This window comes from Pseudophryne corroboree, chromosome 3 (assembly GCF_028390025.1).
Source record: "Pseudophryne corroboree isolate aPseCor3 chromosome 3, aPseCor3.hap2, whole genome shotgun sequence".
NCBI classification, from domain to species: Eukaryota; Metazoa; Chordata; class Amphibia; order Anura; family Myobatrachidae; genus Pseudophryne; species Pseudophryne corroboree.
Window position 1 is genome coordinate 755,929,405 of NC_086446.1, and position 18,506 is coordinate 755,947,910.

General features: G+C 47.0%; 1 protein-coding gene across 2 annotated transcripts in view; it reads left to right on the forward strand.

Moving 5' to 3' along the window:
• The first annotated feature begins 14,675 nt into the window (after window positions 1–14,675).
• The window catches only part of KCNIP2 (potassium voltage-gated channel interacting protein 2), a 652,480-nt gene continuing 648,649 nt past the window's right edge, over window positions 14,676–18,506 (forward strand). Inside the window, exon 1 of one of the 2 annotated variants that reach the window (XM_063962382.1) lies at window positions 14,676–15,373. In XM_063962382.1, the coding sequence (XP_063818452.1) occupies window positions 15,301–15,373 (73 nt within the window). In that variant the 5' untranslated portion in view covers window positions 14,676–15,300. The remainder of the gene's footprint in view (window positions 15,374–18,506) is intronic. The other variant, XM_063962381.1, reaches the window with a different exon arrangement.

Genomic DNA, 18,506 nt, shown 5'->3' on the forward strand with positions numbered 1-18,506 from the left:
CCCCCCCCCTGCTTGCCCTTGTTCCCCTCCCTCTTTGTGTGTGTTCTGGGTTATTTAGCTGAATCTTCGGCTATTGCCGACTTAACTATTGCGGTCCAGAAGGATCTGGTTTTCTGCTCCCACAACCCCCGTGCTCCCTCTATTTGTGATTTAGTATATAATGTCTATTACTTGTGTAGCGGTCCTTGATTGGGACCCTATGTTTCAGGGTTTTTTCCCGTATGGGTTTTCTATCACTCTCTCTTTCTCTACATCTCTGCTCCTTGTTTCTTGCTGTTCCTTTATTTCCTCTTTTTCTCTTCCTCCCCGGGATGGGTTTCTGTTGATCCTTTTCCATTCATTGGTATTACATGGCACTTAAGTTGTTCTCTGTAAATGTTAACGGGCTTAATTCTCCCAAGAAACGTACAGTGATGTTGTCCGCCTGTAGGAGAGAAAAGGCTGACATAGTCTTCCTTCAGGAGACCCACTTCACTGGTACACACTCTCGACTTCAAGGTAAGCAGTTTGCACAAACCTTTTTTGCTTCTGCTGATTGTAAGAAAAGGGGGTGGCTATACTGATTCATCGTAACATCCCATTTGTACATACCACAACCATAGCTGACCCTGCAGGCTGGTACATTGTGGTAATTGGTACACTTTGTACAGAAACTCTAACACTTGTGTCTGTATATGCCCCGAATCAAGACCAGTCACGTTTTTTCCGCACGCTCTTTCAGCGTCTTAATAGAGTAGCGCAGGGCCACATCATTTTAATACTGTGATCGATCCCCTCTTAGATAAATCTAACCCTCCTAAAAATAAGAAGGAGGTATCCCCGACTGAGGCCTCTCTCACGTTAATTTCCTCCCTCGCACAGCTTAATCTGAGAGATACCTGGTGTTTTAAACACTCCACTGCTAGGGATTATACCCACTTCTCTGCACCTCACCAACATTATTCTCGGATCGATATGATCCAAGTGTCTCAATCACTAACGACATTGATTTCTGATGCAGGTATCACTCCTTGCTCATGGACGGACCATGCGGGGGTTTATCTCCTCATAGAAATCTATAGAACCCCTAATAAGACACGTAAATGGCGTCTAGATGACACCCTTCTTTCGCATCCCTCCACTCTTTTAGACACCAAATCAACTTTGGAATTTTTTTTCAAGGAAAATGCCTCCCCAGAAGTCTCTCCTAGTCTTGTTTGGGAAGCGCACAAAGCCAATATTCGTGGTCATTTCAAGTCCAAGGCCTCAGCCATACGTAAGAAAGCAGCACAGGAAGTTTCTTCATTAGAATCAAAAATTTCTGTGCTCTTAGCCCAACATAAAAATGCCCCGAGCGACTCCCTACGCTCCCAGATCGATAACCTCAGAGGTCAGCTAAATGCTCTTTTATCACGACGCGCAGCTGCCATACTACAGAAGCTCCGTCAAAAATTCTATGCTAAAGCGGATAAAATAGATAGTCTCTTAGCCAATAAATTGAGAAGCAAACGAGCTATCTTTCCCCCAGCCAGAGCAACACCCCCTACAAACATCTCTATCACTGTTGACAACACTATCATCTCCCCCGTTCCCCAACTCCGCTGCCTGGGCGTCACTCTTGACTCCTCCCTCTCCTTTGCACCCTACATCCAAGCTCTGGCGCAATCTTGTCGGTTCCAGCTACGCAACATTGCTCGCATCAGGCCATTTCTCTCCCAGAGTGCAACTAAACTAATCATCCACTCACTGGTCATCTCACGACTTGACTACTGCAATGTGCTCCTCACTGGCCTCACTTGCTCCCACATCGCTCCCCTCCAATCTGTCCTCAACTCTGCAGCTAGGCTCATCTTCCTCTCCCGCCGCACCACTTCTGCCACTCCCCTTCAACAAAATCTACACTGGCTCCCATTCCCCTACAGAATCCTCTTCAAACTCCTCACCCTCACATACAAGGCCATCTCTAATTCCACTGCTCCCTACATCTCCAACCTCCTCTCCCTTCATACTCCCTCCCGCCCACTACGGTCGGCTGATGACCGTCGCCTCTCCTCTGCCTTGGTCACTGCTTCCCATGCACGAGTTCAGGATTTTGCCCGTGCTGCACCCCTTCATTGGAATGCGCTTCCCCGCTCCATTAGACTCTCCCCGACCTTGCAAAGCTTCAAACGGGCATTGAAAACCCACCTATTCATCAAAGCGTACCCCTCCAATGCATAACCTAGTCCTTAGGTTGCTCCTCCATCCCCCTGCCCCATGCCTTGGACATCTCTGCTTTGCTCGCATACCACCATCAGGCTTACCTGCTTGCACCTCATGTCATCTGTCTGTTGCCCCTCCCCACTAGATTGTTAGCTCTTCAGAGCAGGGCCCTCTTTCCTCTTGTCTAAACCCTCTTCTTGACACATTTCACTCAGCGACCATCTTTACCTGCTTTATCTCCTGCTGGTAAAGGCTCATCTCTATCTATGGCCGCCAGCCCCAAGTAGTACAATGATTACTCCTTCGCTACTTACATCTAAGCTGTATTATGTTTTGAGAATTGTGTTGCTCTTTGTTACCTGCACTCCATTTTTGTTATTTATTGTTATGCTAAGTTTTGTCTCCCTGTACTGTCCTTTGTACGGCGCTGCGAAACACTTGTGGCGCCCTATAAATAAAATGTAATAATAATAATAATACAGGAATGATAGAAAAACTACACTCCAATACATTGAATATGCTTACTTATGACCCAAAACTGATGGTAGAAGAATTTCGGGGGTTTTATAGCTCCTTATATAATCTTCCTGCCCCTCCTCTCTCCTCTGACGGTCCAGAGGGTATATGCTCGTACCTATTAGACACCCCCCTGCCATGTCTGACAGAGCGGCAAATCTCTCTTCTTAATGAGTCTATCTCGTTGGAAGAGACGGTTGCCGCTATCAAATCTATTCGATCGTCAGCCGCACCTGGCCCAGGTGGCTTCACCGCTCAATATTACAAAACTTTCCACACAGAATTAGCCCCTTATCTTACCTCGCTTTTTAATAAAGTTTTAGAGGGAGCATCGTTTGCGCCGGCAACTGTGCACGCTGACATTATTGTGATCCCGAAACCGGAGAGAGACCCCACACAATGTTCCAATTATCGCCCGATCTCATTACTAAATGTTGATCTTAAGATCTATGCAAAAATTTTGCCCAACCGCTTAGCTCCCCTACTTATGCAATTGATACACCCAGACCAAGTGGGCTTTATTTCTGGCCGTCAAGCCTCCGATAATACCAGGAGAGCTATAGATCTGATATGTTCTATTCATAAATAAAAGTTACCCTCATTGTTACTAGCGCTGGATGCCGAGAAGGCTTTTGACAGGATATCTTGGTCCTTCACTTTCTCGGTACTACGAAAGATGGGCTTCTCTGGCAAATTTCTGGATGGTGTCTCGGCGCTTTATAGATCCTCTACTGCCACGGTTTCTGTTAATCGCCTCATCTCCACCATTTTCGGAATCACTAATGGCACCAGACAGGGATTCCCGCTCTCCCCCCTACTATTTGCCCTGGTTATGGAACCGCTGGCAGCAAGGATCCGAGCTAATACAGATATAGCCGGAGTGCCAGTAGGCAATTCTGAGCATAAAATTGCTTTGTACGCAGACGACTTCCTCTTGTCCCTTGGATCCCCGACTCAGTCGTTGCAGCCGCTCCTCTCTGAAATTGACCTCTACTCTAAGCACTCAGGTTATAAAATTAACGCGAGTAAAACCGAAGTGTTGAATTTTTACATTCCTGGCCCAATTAAGCTCTCTTTAGAAAATTCCTTTCCATTTCAATGGCACAAACAAAAGATTAAATATTTAGGCATTTTCCTAACACATAGGCCGATATTTACTAAAAATCCGAGTTTGTCCGATTTGTGTTTTTTTTTCTAAGTCCCAACACGGGAATTCACTAAGCACAAATCTCTGCAGTGTTTGGGCTATTCGTAATGGTTTGATTGGAAAAGTTCAGAAATACGAATGAATAGACCATCGGTCAAACGCGGCTGTTATTTCATACAACACGGGTATTCACTATTCATTCGTATTTGGGTGTTAGTCTCTGAGTGCTCAAGTGCGGGTGTATTTTTTTGCGAATCGTTAAAAAAAGCAGCAAAAAAATAGACCTGCTTTTTCCAGTCGAGTTTGGATAACCATGCACAGATCAGTGAGATCTGTGCATGGTTATCTATGGGAAAGGGTCTGTTTACTGTAAAAATTGGGGGGGAAATTTGCGTGGGGTCCCCCCTCCTAAGCATAACCAGCATCGGGCTCTTTGAGCCGGTCCTGGTTGAAAAAATATGGGGGGGAAAATGACAGGAGTTCCCCCATATTTGATCAACCAGCACCGGGCTCTGCGCCTGGTCCTGGTGCCAAAAATATGGGGGACAAAAAACGTAGGGGTCCCCCATATTTTTGGAACCAGCACCGGGCTCCACTAGTCAGAGAGATAATGCCACAGCCGGGGGACACTTTTTTCTTGGTCCCTGCAGCCCTGGCATTAAATCACTAACTAGTCACCCCTGACCGGGGTACCCTGGAGGAGTGGGAACCCCTTAAATCAAGGGGTCCCCCCCTTCAGCCACCCAAGGGCCAGGGGCGAAGCCCGAGGCTGTCCCCCCCATCCAAGGGCGGCGGATGGGGGGGCTGATAGCCTTGTGAAAAAAATAGAATATTGTTTTTTGTAGCAGTACTACAAGTCCCAGCAAGCCTCCCCCGCAAGCTGGTACTTGGAGAACCACAAGTACCAGCATGCGGGGAGAAAACGGGTTCACTGGTACCTGTAGTACTAATACAAAAAAAAACCAACAAAAAACAGGACACACACACCGTCACAGTAAAACTTTATTACATACATGCACACCTACATACATACATACTTACCTATGTTCACACGAGGCTCGGTCCACTTCTCCATGTAGACTCCACGGGGTACCTGAGAAAAAAATTATACTCACATAATCCAGGGTAGCTTCTGTCCTCTTTGTAATCCACGTACTTGGCAAAAAAACAAACGGAAAAGCCAAACCACGCACTGAAAGGGGTCCCATGTTTACACATGGGACCCCTTTCCCCGACTGCTGGGACCCCCCCTGACTCCTGTCAAAGAGGGTCCCTTCAGCCAATCAGGGACCGCCACTTCGTGGCACTCTCCTGATTGGCTGTGCGCTCCTGTAGTGTGATTGAGGCTGCGCACTGTAGATACAATGTAGCACATAGGCGCTCTATTGTATCCAATGGTGGGAACTTTGCGGTCAGCGGTTGAGGTTACTCGCGGTCAACCGCTGACCGCAAAGTTCCCACCATTGGGTACAATGGAGCGCCTATGTGCTACATTGTATCTTCAGTGCGCAGCCTCAATCACACTACAGGAGCGCACAGCCAATCAGGAGAGTGCCACGACGTGGCGCTCCCTGATTGGCTGAAGGGACCCTCTTTGACAGGAGTCAGGGGGGTTCCAGCAGTCGGGGAAAGGGGTCCCATGTGTAAACATGGGACCCCTTTCAGTGCGTGGTTCGGCTTTTTCGTTTGTTTTTTTGCCGAGTACGTGGATTACAAAGAGGACAGAAGCTGCCCTGGATTATGTGAGTATAATTTTTTTCTCAGGTACCCCGTGGAGTCTACATGGAGAAGTGGACCGAGCCTCGTGTGAACATAGGTAAGTATGTATGTATGTAAGTGTGCATGTATGTAATAAAGTTTTACTGTCGTAGTGTGTGTGTCCTGTTTTTTGTTGGGTATTTTTTTTGTATTAGTACTACAGGTACCAGCAAACCTGTTTTTCCCCCGCATGCTGGTACTTGTGGTTCTCCAAGTACCAGCTTGCGGGGGAGGCTTGCTGGGACTTGTAGTACTGCTACAAAAAACAATATTCTATTTTTTTTTCACAAGGCTATCAGCCCCCCATCCGCCGCCCTTGGATGGGGGGGACAGCCTCGGGCTTCACCCCTGGCCCTTGGGTGGCTGGAGGGGGGAACCCCTTGATTTAAGGGGTTCCCACTCCTCCAGGGTACCCCGGTCAGGGGTGAGTAGTTAGTGATTTAATGCCAGGGCCTCAGGGACCAAGATAAAAGTGTCCCCCGGCTGTGGCATTATCTCTCTGACTAGTGGAGCCCGGTGCTGGTTCTAAAAATATGGGGGACCCCTACATTTTTTGTCCCCCGTATTTTTGGCACCAGGACCAGGTGCAGAGCCCGGTGCTGGTTGATCAAATATGGGGGAACCCCTGTCATTTTTCCCCCCATATTTTTTCAACCAGGACCGGCTCAAAGAGCTTGAGGCTGGTTATGCTTAGGAGGGGGGACCCCACGCAAATTTTTTCAGAATTTAAAACAATTTAAACACCTTTTTAAGGTACACAATGAAGCCCTGCACGGATCTCACAGATCCGGCCGGGATTCCTTGTGTTTTGTCAGGCAGTGTTTTACTCATCACTCCCGTAAAACACTGCCTGACATTACGAATCACATCGACATCGTAAAATACGAATTTGGAAAAGTCGGCAGCTTAGTGAATGACCATATCAGGATTCAAAAAGTTGCAGTAAAATGCACCTGATACCATTCGAGATCAAACACCCTTAAAAACGGCAAAAACACGAATCTTTGTAAATATACCCCATAGTCACCACCAACTATACCATGCTAATTTCCCTAGACTTTTAGATCGCATTAAATCGGATTTGTCTTCTTGGTCTAGCCTTTTTATCTCTTGGATAGATAGAGTGAATTCAGTGAAAATTAACGTGCTCCCTCGGGTACTATACCTATTCCAAACTCTCCCGATATTTATCCCTCCATCTGCCTTCAAATTCTTATCGTTTCACACGTCACAATTTATATGGGCAAATAAATGTCCCCGAGTCCGACTGAAACTATTACAGCGCCCCTCATGTAGTGGCGGTTTGGGCATCACAGACTTTAAAAGATATTATTTAGCCATGCAGCTTTCACATTGTGTGCAATGGTGTAATCCTGAGTCTCGGAGGGTCTGGGTATCTATAGAAGCTGCTAAATTAGGTCTCTCTACTCTTTCTTATCTTCTTTGGCTCCCGAAACCCTACCGCCATAGAAATGTGGCCTCTCACCCCCTGGTGTCCCGCTCACTGACGGTTTGGGACTTTGCTAATAGGAAATACAGCTTGGCCCAAGCCCCGTCCCCCATCATCCCTATATTACACAACCCAGCATTTTCCCCTGGTACACACAAATCATTATTTGCCCCCTGGCAGGATAGCGGTATCTTATATCTGAATGATATCACTAGGGACACTAGTTTTCCTCAGTTTTCCCAGATTCAGGAAGGTATCGACATCCCATCCAAATATTTTTATCAATATTTATAACTTAGGCACTTTCATTCCGCAATGAGCCATGTCCTCTCTAGCAGACCCCTGACTACGTTCGAGGCAGTATGTTTCAGACGTCACTCAACCAAAGGTTTAATTTCCCTCTTATATGCCACTCTCGATGGGGAACCACCCTCTCAACGTGATCCTCGCGAGAGGGCATGGGAACTGGATCTAGGCTCGGCCTTAGATGATGAGGAATGGTTTGAGGCCTGGGGTAACGCTGCATCTAGCTCCATCTGCGTTAGAATCAAGGAGAACGTTTACAAATTATTATATAGATGGTATTATGTACAATCTCGCTTAAGCAGAATGTACCCGGATACATCGGATAGATGTTGGAGAGGATGTGGCGCAGAGGGCTCTTTCCTGCATATATGGTGGTCGTGCCCTAAAATTGTAAATGTTTGGAGAGATCTGATTAATCTTATTACTAATTTGTTACAGATTCTTATTCCTTATAATCCTACATACATTCTCCTCCCCTTAAACCTGCCAATGCTGACAAACCATCAAAATAAATTGCTGCGTCATATAGTTTCTGCAATGACATGTCAATTGGCCGCAGACTGGAAAAACCCTATTCCACCTTCCATGCAGTCTATAATCGCCCGCATATGGTACGTTTACCGTATGGACTATATGACTAGTATCATTAATTGCTCCTCCAAGTCATTTGATAAAATATGGAGTCCTTGGTTGACTACCCAACATGCCCCTTCAACTAATAATGCCCGGTGTTATATTTGATGGAACCCTCGCGGGGACTCTACCCTACCATATTCTATCCTTCTGTATCTTTCTTTCTCTCTTCTCTTTCTCTCTCCCTTTTCATACCTTCTCCTATACTATTCCTCAATATTAGTCGGTTGGACTTTCGGCCGACTGCTATTCTCTCTGTTTTATTATACCTGCTCTTTGGGTCAAAAATGTATCTTTTTTTTTTCTTGATTCTCTTTATACGTACCAACTGTTAGGTTGTATTTGTAATGTATTATGGTATAATTGCCATCTGTTGGTTCCTGTTTGCTTTTTGTGATCCCATGAACAAAAATTATGTTTAAAAAAGAAAACTGGAAGCTCATGGACCCAAGTACTGTGCTACAGGCTGACTGTTAAGTTACCCTCAATTAAGGGCACAACCACAGGGGAAACTGTCTTAATTTGCATTCTACATTACATTATTCTGCATATACTGCATATTACACTATGGTTTGGCTGATTTGATTGTATGGCATGAGATAAGAGAAGATGTGTATTTTAAGAAGTTATCTACATAAACCATTTACAATTGCAATGAGCATCAATGGAACATGACCAACTGGTCCAAACACACAATCACATTTCATTTCTATTTCAATGACTGCAGCACCGTGCAGCTGAGACAGAGAGAAAAGGGTCAACTCCTTAGCAACCAATGACAGCTCTGCTTTCATCTTCTAAACTGCACTTACAGAATCAAATCAGTTGCTATGGGCAACACCAATTTTGATGTTTGCACTAACTATCATACATCTGGCCCTGTGAAACCATTTTAGTTGTGGACAAAGCTAATCACACAATCAAAATGGTCACCAACTTACATATACAATATGGCAAAATTCAGCACAAAATACAACATTGATGTCAGTCATTCTTTGTGCAATATCTCATACAGTACCCGTTGATGTTTTCTTTCAGTCATTAATGGCTCTAGATGCCGTCAGGCTGTATGCATCATATATTATTTAGTGTACCTTTAGAAAGCAATAATTAACTTCAAACACCTGTGCTCTAAACCTGTATCCAGGTGTCTCTGCCTTAATACTGATTATACATACACGGTCGAGTCACATTATTATGACCACCATTTAATAGCCAGAGTATCTGCCGTGTGCAGCACGGACAGCAGCTAGACGGGCTGGGAGTGACTCAAAAAGGTGCTGGTAGGTTGGCACAGGTTCATTGTGACGGTGAGCTGCTCCACCTCATGCCTCCGTGGCTGACGTTCACCTCTCACATCAATGACACGTGGTGCTCCACAGTTTCCACGTCGGTTATTCACAATGGTGCCATTTGTCCAGTCACAATACACCTTCACCACAGCAGCACGCGAACAGGTCACACACTGCGCTGTGTCATAAATACCGCCACCCTTGGCCCGGAAGCTGATAATCATCCCTTTTTACAACTCGGATAAATCACCCGTTACCCATGACAGTAACGAGTGATATGTGAGTAGACGGCCTATTGCACACCTTATATACCCACCAAGCCAGTGCATGTCACGTGACGTACTTCATGGGCTATGCGCTGCCAACGACAAATGTAGGAGGTGGTCATAATAATGCGACTCCACCGCGTATATGTACTAGTCAGATAAATTACGCAATGAGAGGTCTTGTTACCATATTTATTGAACCACCCTCTTAATAAATATGGATTTAGGAGCTTATAAGCCAGTGGTTCCAAAAGTCAGTCCTAAAGACGGGATGCGGTTATGGTCAGAATATCGATGCTAGGATCCCGCACACTCAATAGCCCGCCGGTCGGCATGCTGACCAACAGAGACTATTCCCACTCGTGGCTGTCCATAGAATGCAAATAATACCTGTAGTGAGCGCAGCAAGCCACCGAGCCTGCTGCATGGGGAGCGCAGCGAGGCCGCAAGGGGCTTCCTGCGCTCGCCCCCCCCTTCCCCCCCACGCCAGCTATCTCAAAGCCGGGATCGCAGCATTGGTATGGTGAGACTGACGGTCATCCATAGCCAACCCCTCGAGGCACTGTAACAGCCAGCGACGGACTGGGCCTCCTTTTCGGACCGGGCATTAGTGTTGCAGGGTAGGGGGTGCGCGCACATCACGGTGGCGTGCCCTCACGATGTACAGGGGCATGCTGCGAGTCAAGGGGGCTTGGACTCGTGGCATGCCCCCATTTCTATGGAGTCACTTTCCGGAGGTGGGGGCGCGATTCGAGTCCAGGGGGCGTGGACTCACGGCACGCCCCTGTTTCCATGGAGACCCGGGGGGGGGGGCGGCTAAACCAGAGAGCTGAAGGCTGCGCTGCGCGCAGCCTTCTCATCTCTCTGTGGGACCGGCCCATCTGCTCATCGGCCCTTCTGGCATGTGCCAGAAGAGCCGGATGGCCAGTCCAGCCCTGGTAACAGCCCAGATTTTAGGGATATACATGCTTACTGTACAGGTAACTTAATTCATACAGTATCTGAGTTACTTTTGAATATACCATCTGTGCACAAGCTTGGATATCCTTAAACCCTGAGCTGTTAGGGTGCCTTGAGGACTGAATTTAAGAAGCCTGGTTATAGGCTATTACTGTATGTACATTTGTATAATTGGAACATAGATACATAGAGAGAGAGAGAGCGAGAGAGAGAGAAAGAGAGATATGGGCCCTAGACACTGGCCGCCAAGGTGCCAGACAGCCGATACAGCCGACGGACAACCCGGCGGCGGGGGGGCTGGTTACCCGGACGATGTTCGCCGATGTGCTGCGGAAGGAAGGTATGTAGACTTACCCGCCGTAGCCTTGGCTATCCATGTGTCTAGATCATCTCCAAACAGGGCATCACTTGTGAATGGTAGGCTTTCCACGCCTTTCCTGGAAAACGCATCCGCAGTACACTGGCGTAGCCACAAGCCCCTGTGTGCTGACACTGCCATGGCAGTGTTGCATGCGTCGAGCAAACCAATTTCCTTTATAGCCTCCACCATAAAAATAGCAGAATCCTGAATATGCTGTAGAGCAGCGGTGGCCAACCCGTGGCTCTCGAGCCGCATGCGGCTCGGCCGGCTCCTGGCGACTGCTGCCCCCAGCTACAGACACACGCCTGCCTCGACGGCAGCGGTGTCTCGCTTCAATACAGCGTCGGCCCGCGAGCCAATCAGAGCTCGCGGACCGGTAGCTAAGGCTTCTGATTGGCTGCCGGACTGTGAGCTTTGATTGGCTCACGGACCAGCGCCTAATTCTAGATAGACGCCGCCGCCTGAGAGAGAAGAAGCAGCAGCGCGGTGAGCGGGGGGGGGGGCTGGGGGGCTGGTGAGCACTGTAGGGACATGTGTATCTGTACTGGGGGCATAGCAGGCACTGGGGGCATTGCAGGCCCTGGGGGCATATCAGGCCCTGGGGGCATAGCAGGCACTGGGGGCATAGCAGGCACTGAGGCATAGCAGGCACTGGGGGCATATCAGGCACTGGGGGCATAGCAGGCACTGGGGGCATAGCAGGCACTGGGGGGCATAGCAAGCACTGGGGGGCATAGCAAGCACTGGGGGCATATCTGGCACTGGGGGCATATCAGGCACTGGGAGCATAGCAGGCACTGGGGTCATATCAGGCACTGGGGGCATATCAGGCACTGGGAGCATAGCAGGCACTGGGGGCATAGCAGGCACTGGGCATAGCAGGCACTGGGGCTTAGCAGGCACTGGGGGCATAGCAGGCACTGTGGGGACGTGTGTATCTGGCACTGGGAGCAAAGCAGGCACTTGGGCATATATGTATCTGGCACTGTGGAAGCACCCATTTTCTGGCGTTTTTATATGTACGTGGCACTGTACTGGGGCATTATATGTATCTGGCACTGTACAACATGACAAAAAACGGGGTTATGATATGAGGTCATACTTATACAAACGTCATACCGAAAGGTGTGCACACAAAAATGGGGTGTGGCTTTGTGACAACTAGGCCACGCCCTCATATTTGCACGCGCCCCTAAGGCGCGCGTGTGATAGTGGCTCTTGATCTTGCCTACAGATCTTTTCTGGCTCATTGCCTCTGACTGGTTGGCCACCCCTGCTGTAGAGGTAAAATGATCTCCCCCCTGGGTAAGGAATCTAACCCGTCAATTAGATTACCTGACCATTTAGCAATGGCCCTGCACAAGTAATAGTGGGTCTCTGGGCCACCCCAGCAGCTGTGTATAGGGATTTGAGAGTGGTCTCAATCTTGCGGTCAGCCGTGTCCTTTAAGGAGGCTGCCCCAGGGACAGGTAAGACTACAGTATCTTACATAATAACCTAGCTACCGATGCATCAACAATCGGTGGATTTTCCCACAATTTCCTATCATCCTGAGGCAACAGGAAGGATGTGAGTAACCTTTTAGGGATCTGAAACTTCTTATCCGGATTAACCCAAAATTCTTCAAACAGGGAATTTAACTCCTTAGATGCAGGGAAAGTAGCAGAAGATTTCTATTTTACATTAAAATAAGATTCCTCATCCACCTCAGGAATGTGCAGGACTTCTCTAATAGCGTCTATCAGGGCCTGTATCCCTTGTGACAGGGCTGCATCCCCCCCACTCGCATCCACTTCACCCTGCTCCGCGTCTGATACGTCATCATCAGTGTCAGCCTGAAGGATTTGGGCCAGAGTATGCTTTTGTGTACAAATGGCAGGTGTCTGAGACGCTGGAATAAGAACTGAATCTCTAGTCATCAGGTCATCCACAGACTGTCTTAAGTATTGCGTCTCTTTCTCATTATGTGATAATTTATTATAAATATTTGAGATCATCCCTTTAAGGGAATCTAACCATGCGGGTTCGGACCCACTAGCCTGAGAATGTGCACTATCCTGAGTACACTGCAGTGATTCCCCCAGGAGGGACAGACACTCTGCTGTGCAGGAAACACACTCCCTTGACATGATAATGTGAAGACACACACACACACACACACACACACACACACACACACACACAGAGGAAAGGTGAAAACACAGTTAACCCACATAAAGCCCGCAGGGAGACAGAGAAGATGGAGCCAGCCACACCGCACCCTTTTAGCTAAAGCCAAGCTCAGCTGGGTCGCAAATTAAGCTCCTTAATAGGGATTAGTATTCCAACTCCCCCTCACTAAGACCCCCTGGTACCGCTGAGGAGACGTGGAGACTTTATGGAGGAGCTGCGCTTCCCTGTGATGTCTGTCATTGTAAGCTGCAGAGGGAAAATGGCGCTGGTGAGCTGCTGTATAAGCTCAAAGTGAAGCCCCGCCCCCCGGGATGGCGCGCGGCTTCCCGTTTTTTTAAAAATACTGGCTGAGGTGTCTGTAACGCTTACAGCGGGTTAGAACCCCTGTAAGCTGTGCCAGTGTACGGTAAAGTGAACAGCTCAGCTTGCCCCTCACAGCGGAACACACACACAAACAGCATGATGTACTGAGCTTGGAGACGCAGCCTGCATGTCAACGCTGCGCTCCATACCCTGATGCCGCCATTACAGCCGGCGACCCGCTAACCAGGCCACCGGCCACCTACTCACCACTCTTCTTACTTCTGGCTCTGTTAGGGGTGGCGGCATGCTGTGGGTCTGTACGCTCGCCGTGGTGGGGCTTGCGAATAGGTCCCTCAGGAGCTATGTCCTGCCAGCGGCAACGGGACCATTAACTCTAAAGGAGGTTGGGCCGTTCCCCTTCCCTAAGTCCCACGAAGCAGGCAGGGGTGCCAGCCAGACCTGCCTGAAAACAACAGACAGAAAATAAATGCAGAAAACTCTTCAGGAGCTTCCCTAAGCATGACCGGCTCCTCCGGGCACATTTTCTAAACTGAGTCTGGTAGGAGGGGCACAGAGGGAGGAGCCAGCACACGCTATTGATTTCTGAAAGTGCCCAAGGCTCCTAGTGGACCCATCTATACCCCATGGAACTAATGTGGACCTCAGTATCCTCTAGGACGTAAGAGAAAGATAGACAGACAGACAGACAGACAGATAGATTATATACAGATCGGTAGTATAGACAGACAGACAGACAGATAGATTATACATAGATAGGTAGGATAGACAGACAGATATATAGATGATAGATAGATAGATAGATAGATAATATATGGATAGGTAGTTAATGATAGATAGATAGATAGATAGATAGATAGATAGATAGATAGATAGATAGATAGATTATATATAGGTATGATAGAGATAGACAGACAGACAGACAGATAGATAGATAGATAGATAGATTATATATAGATAGATAGATAGATAATATATGGATAGGTAGTTAATGATAGATAGATAGATAGATAGATAGATAGATAGATAGATAGATAGATAGATAATATATGGATAGGTAGTTAATGATAGATAGATAGATAGATAGATAGATAGATAGATAGATAGATAGATAGATAGATAGATAGATAGATAGATAGATAGATAGAGTACTATGGTCTGGATACTATGTGATAATAGAACAAGTAGTCTGGTAGATCTGTTGATCACTGTGGTGTGTATGGGGAAAGTGATCTATAAGGGAAAGTGATTCCACACTGTATCTGGAGAGTTGCTCTCATTGCATTACAGCAGGCAGCCCACGCAGCTAAGACGCGACAATTACAGCAGCCTGATACAGGAATTATTAAAGTTACTCCAAGACCCTGCGAGGGGGAATCACTGAATCAGGGAACATAAGACCCAAGGCTGGGAGAGAGCTGAGGGACCACCGACCCCCCTGCAGCGTGAGCCTGCTGGAGCACTATGCCTGTATTGTAATCACATGGAGAGGAGTAGAGGTAGGAGACTGACAGAGGCAGAGACTTGCGCTGGGGATTAGCAGCAGGAGTGTGAGAGCAGGTTTTATGGCTGGGGAAATTAATAATAAGGAAGGGGACTGAGTAACCCCCCTCCCCAGCTCCACTCTCCGCCCCCATGCCTGGACCACAGCAGATCCCGGAGTAAAAGAAGGATCACAGAACAGGAGGGTAGGAACCTGTACAGTGAGGGATTACTGAGGCAGCCAGCTCACATCCAGCAGCCTGAAGAAGGAATATTACTTCCCCCAGACACTATCTCCTGGTCTTATCCTGGCTTTGGGAATATTACAGGATTTATTGGGCAGAGGATCTGTCTTTCTGGCTGTTATAGAGCTGAAGAAACTGAGGATCTTTAAGGGTTTGGGAGGTGAAGGACGGTCCCCACTGGCAGCCCTGCATATACACCTCTGTCTCAAGATGAGGGGTAAAGGTAGGAAATCCAACCTGTCTGATTCAAGAGACCTGGATGGCTCCTACGACCAACTCACTGGTAAGTGGAAGAATCCCCCCTTACCCCTACCTTGCCTGGTGGGCAGTGTCCCTTTAAGAACGTTCTAAGCATGGATACATTGTATCGTTGAGGATCACCTTTGATCTCGCCGTCAGTTATAATTTGGTTTGTTGAGCATTGGGCGCCTTAGAGAGTGACTGCATATAAAATCTGCTTGGGAAATAAATTCTCCTCCACCTGCCTTGGGTTGGGAACACCGGAGACAACTTTCCAAAATGATTGGGGGGGAAGGGACGCCCCCCTCATATGTCTAAAATATGCACACTGCCCGGCCACCCAGGGATCTGGCTGGGAAAGTTAGACAGAGATAAGGAGCCAACCAGAATGGAGGGGTTAACACTAGTGTGCTCGGCGCTGTTTTCTCTATTAAGCAGCAGCAGGTGTGTTATATCCTTGGAGCTTTCATCCTGGATGCCAAGACTCTACCAGGGAGATCTGTCACTGTGTGGGAATGCAAAACTCTAGGCAGCCGTGTGTTCCAAATTCCCATTTATCAGCTATAGCATATTGCAACCATGGCAGTAGATGCCCAGTCTGCATCTTCTACTGTATGTGTGTCAAGTGTAACTCGGGTTCACCCATACAGTGCAGTGTATTAATAAAGCCTAAAAGAAGAAGAAAAAAATAAATAAAATTCACTATAATCCTAGAGTAAGCAACCTGTGGATTTCCAGCTACTGTGGCACTACAAGTCCCAGCATGCGTGTGGCTTGACAGCAGCTGGAGAAGCCCAGGTTGCTTGCCCCTGGTACAATCCTATTGACGTTTGGTTTGTTTAGCAGGTACACATTTGCATACACCTACAGCTGGGAATAAACCACCATGTGCTGAAGCTTTAAGCTGCTATAACCTTTTTTTTTTTTTTTTTAAAGCTACAGCAATTGTTCATGGTTGGGTTGTGGGAAATGAGTGAATAACAGGCTGCTGTTTAAATGTATATAGTTTACTTTATCTCTGAACATATTTTACAGTGAATCTTCCTATAAAAATACAGTTGTATTTAATAATATTGTGTGCACACTATTGTAATATTGTGTACTCAACATACAAATGTATTTTTTTCAAAAACTGTTGTTTGTTTGTTGTTTTTCCCTAGTGATACATTGTCAGGGAAGTAGAATGCCCCCCCTCCTCCTCCCCCCTCCCTATTAAGCATGTGTCACCAGTAGAAGATACATACAAACTTAAAGCTACATCACTATCTAAAGTACTAATAACATTTAAATGTCTGTGGTAGGGGGCGGGACCTGAGTGGGGGGACCAATCAGAAGTCACAAAGGGCTACATTTACTAAACAGCAGGATTTTCCATTTAATTTAAGTGATTTGATAAACCCCTACGTGCAAAACTGCCGAAGGTCGGTGGCTTCGGAAACCACCATGGAGCAGCCACGGTGGGGTGACTAATTTAGTTTTAAATATTAATGTAAAATTATAGTTTAAAAAAAAAAGCGCTTTCTGAGTGTATCTGGCACTGCGCATGCGCCGTAACATGGTGTACGCAACTACGTGTGGCGTAGTTGGCAACTTAGGCGCATCTTCTCTTACCACAGAGTAGGCGGAACTTGGCATTCATGGGACATTCTCGCCTATGCATACTTCACCAAAGGTGACGGAATTGCGGGCTAGGCAGAGTTGAGCGCAGACTTAAATGTTCCTATTTTCAGGCGCATTTTTCTGCTTCAAAGATAAGTACTCACTGATAATAACGACTATCAAACACAGCGATAAATAGAGGCAGTCTGTCCAGGTAGGTGTTATTCAGCATAGTAGCGTTACTTATATAGTTGAGTGCACACACTGGGCATGATTTGCAAGCAAATGCGATAGTATCCATTTGCGACTTTATGCAAATGCCGCAACAAACTCCTTCCCTTGTGTACATCCTAGTGGCCGAATTTGAAAGGACTGAGATGCCCACTATTAGCGCCCGTGCACACTAATAAAAATTGGTGCATCCTTATATGCCACTATCGCACCAGTTATATGGCACCTGACCATGGCCTCCCTGGTTTGGGGCTGTGTGGCTTGGAACGCAGTCACTTTCGTGTACATTCTAGCACCCTGTGCCTGTCACAACCCCTGGAGTTCCTCTTTCCTGCCTGGAATATCGCTCTCTGCTCTGGTGCTTCTAGCACACTCTGGTCTGTATTTCAGTGCTATGATACAGACCAGAGTGTGCCAGAAGCACCAGAGCAGAGAGTGACACCCCAGGCAGGTTATAGGAACTGCACGGGTTGTGACAGGTGCAGGGTGCTAGAATGACCACTACACTTATTGACATGCCTGTGACATTCCCAAAATACGCCCACTGAACGGACCATTTTTCTGTGCACTACTAGCCACCTCCCAGTCACCGCACAGGACCGCCCATCACTTTTCCACCACAGGTCTGTTACTGTCTGTCCCGATAGCAACAGCGCCATTGTGTGTACACTCAGGGTAACGCAAGCATCGTAGGAGAGTTCTGCAATTGCCCTCAGACTGTGGTACCATAATTGACCTGCTTATATAACACAAGAAATGCATTACACAAATGGAATACAACACAGTCACTCAATATCGCTCCACCCGTACAGACCTCAGATTGCAGTTATCAGAAATTTTCTGCAGCTTATTATAGGAATCAAACCTAACACATTTTCCCAGTCACATTTACACAGAAGCTTTTGTGAAATCGTTTGTAACGAGCAAAGTTTTCAAAACTGTTCCTACAAATATTTAGTTTCAATCAGCATTCTGAGGAAAAGTTTAGCAAATTTTGGTGGGTAAATTCAACCTTGAACACGCCTTAAATGTTTGGAGATATTGGGGTCTATTCATGAAGCAGTGAAAAGTGTGGAGAAGTGAGCCAGTGGAGAAATTGCCCATGGAAACCAATCAGTGTTGAGGTAACATTTCTAAAGTGCATTCTAGAAAATTATATGTAGCAACTGATTGGTTGCCATGGGCAACTTCTCCCCTGGCTCACTTCTCCTCACTTTTCACTGCTTCATGAATAGACCCCATTAAGATTTGCAGACACAGTTTAGGGAGAAAGCCTAGAATACAATGATTATAAATTGTAGCATTTATACTTCTGGCTATTGCAAAATATGCAATATGACAAATTC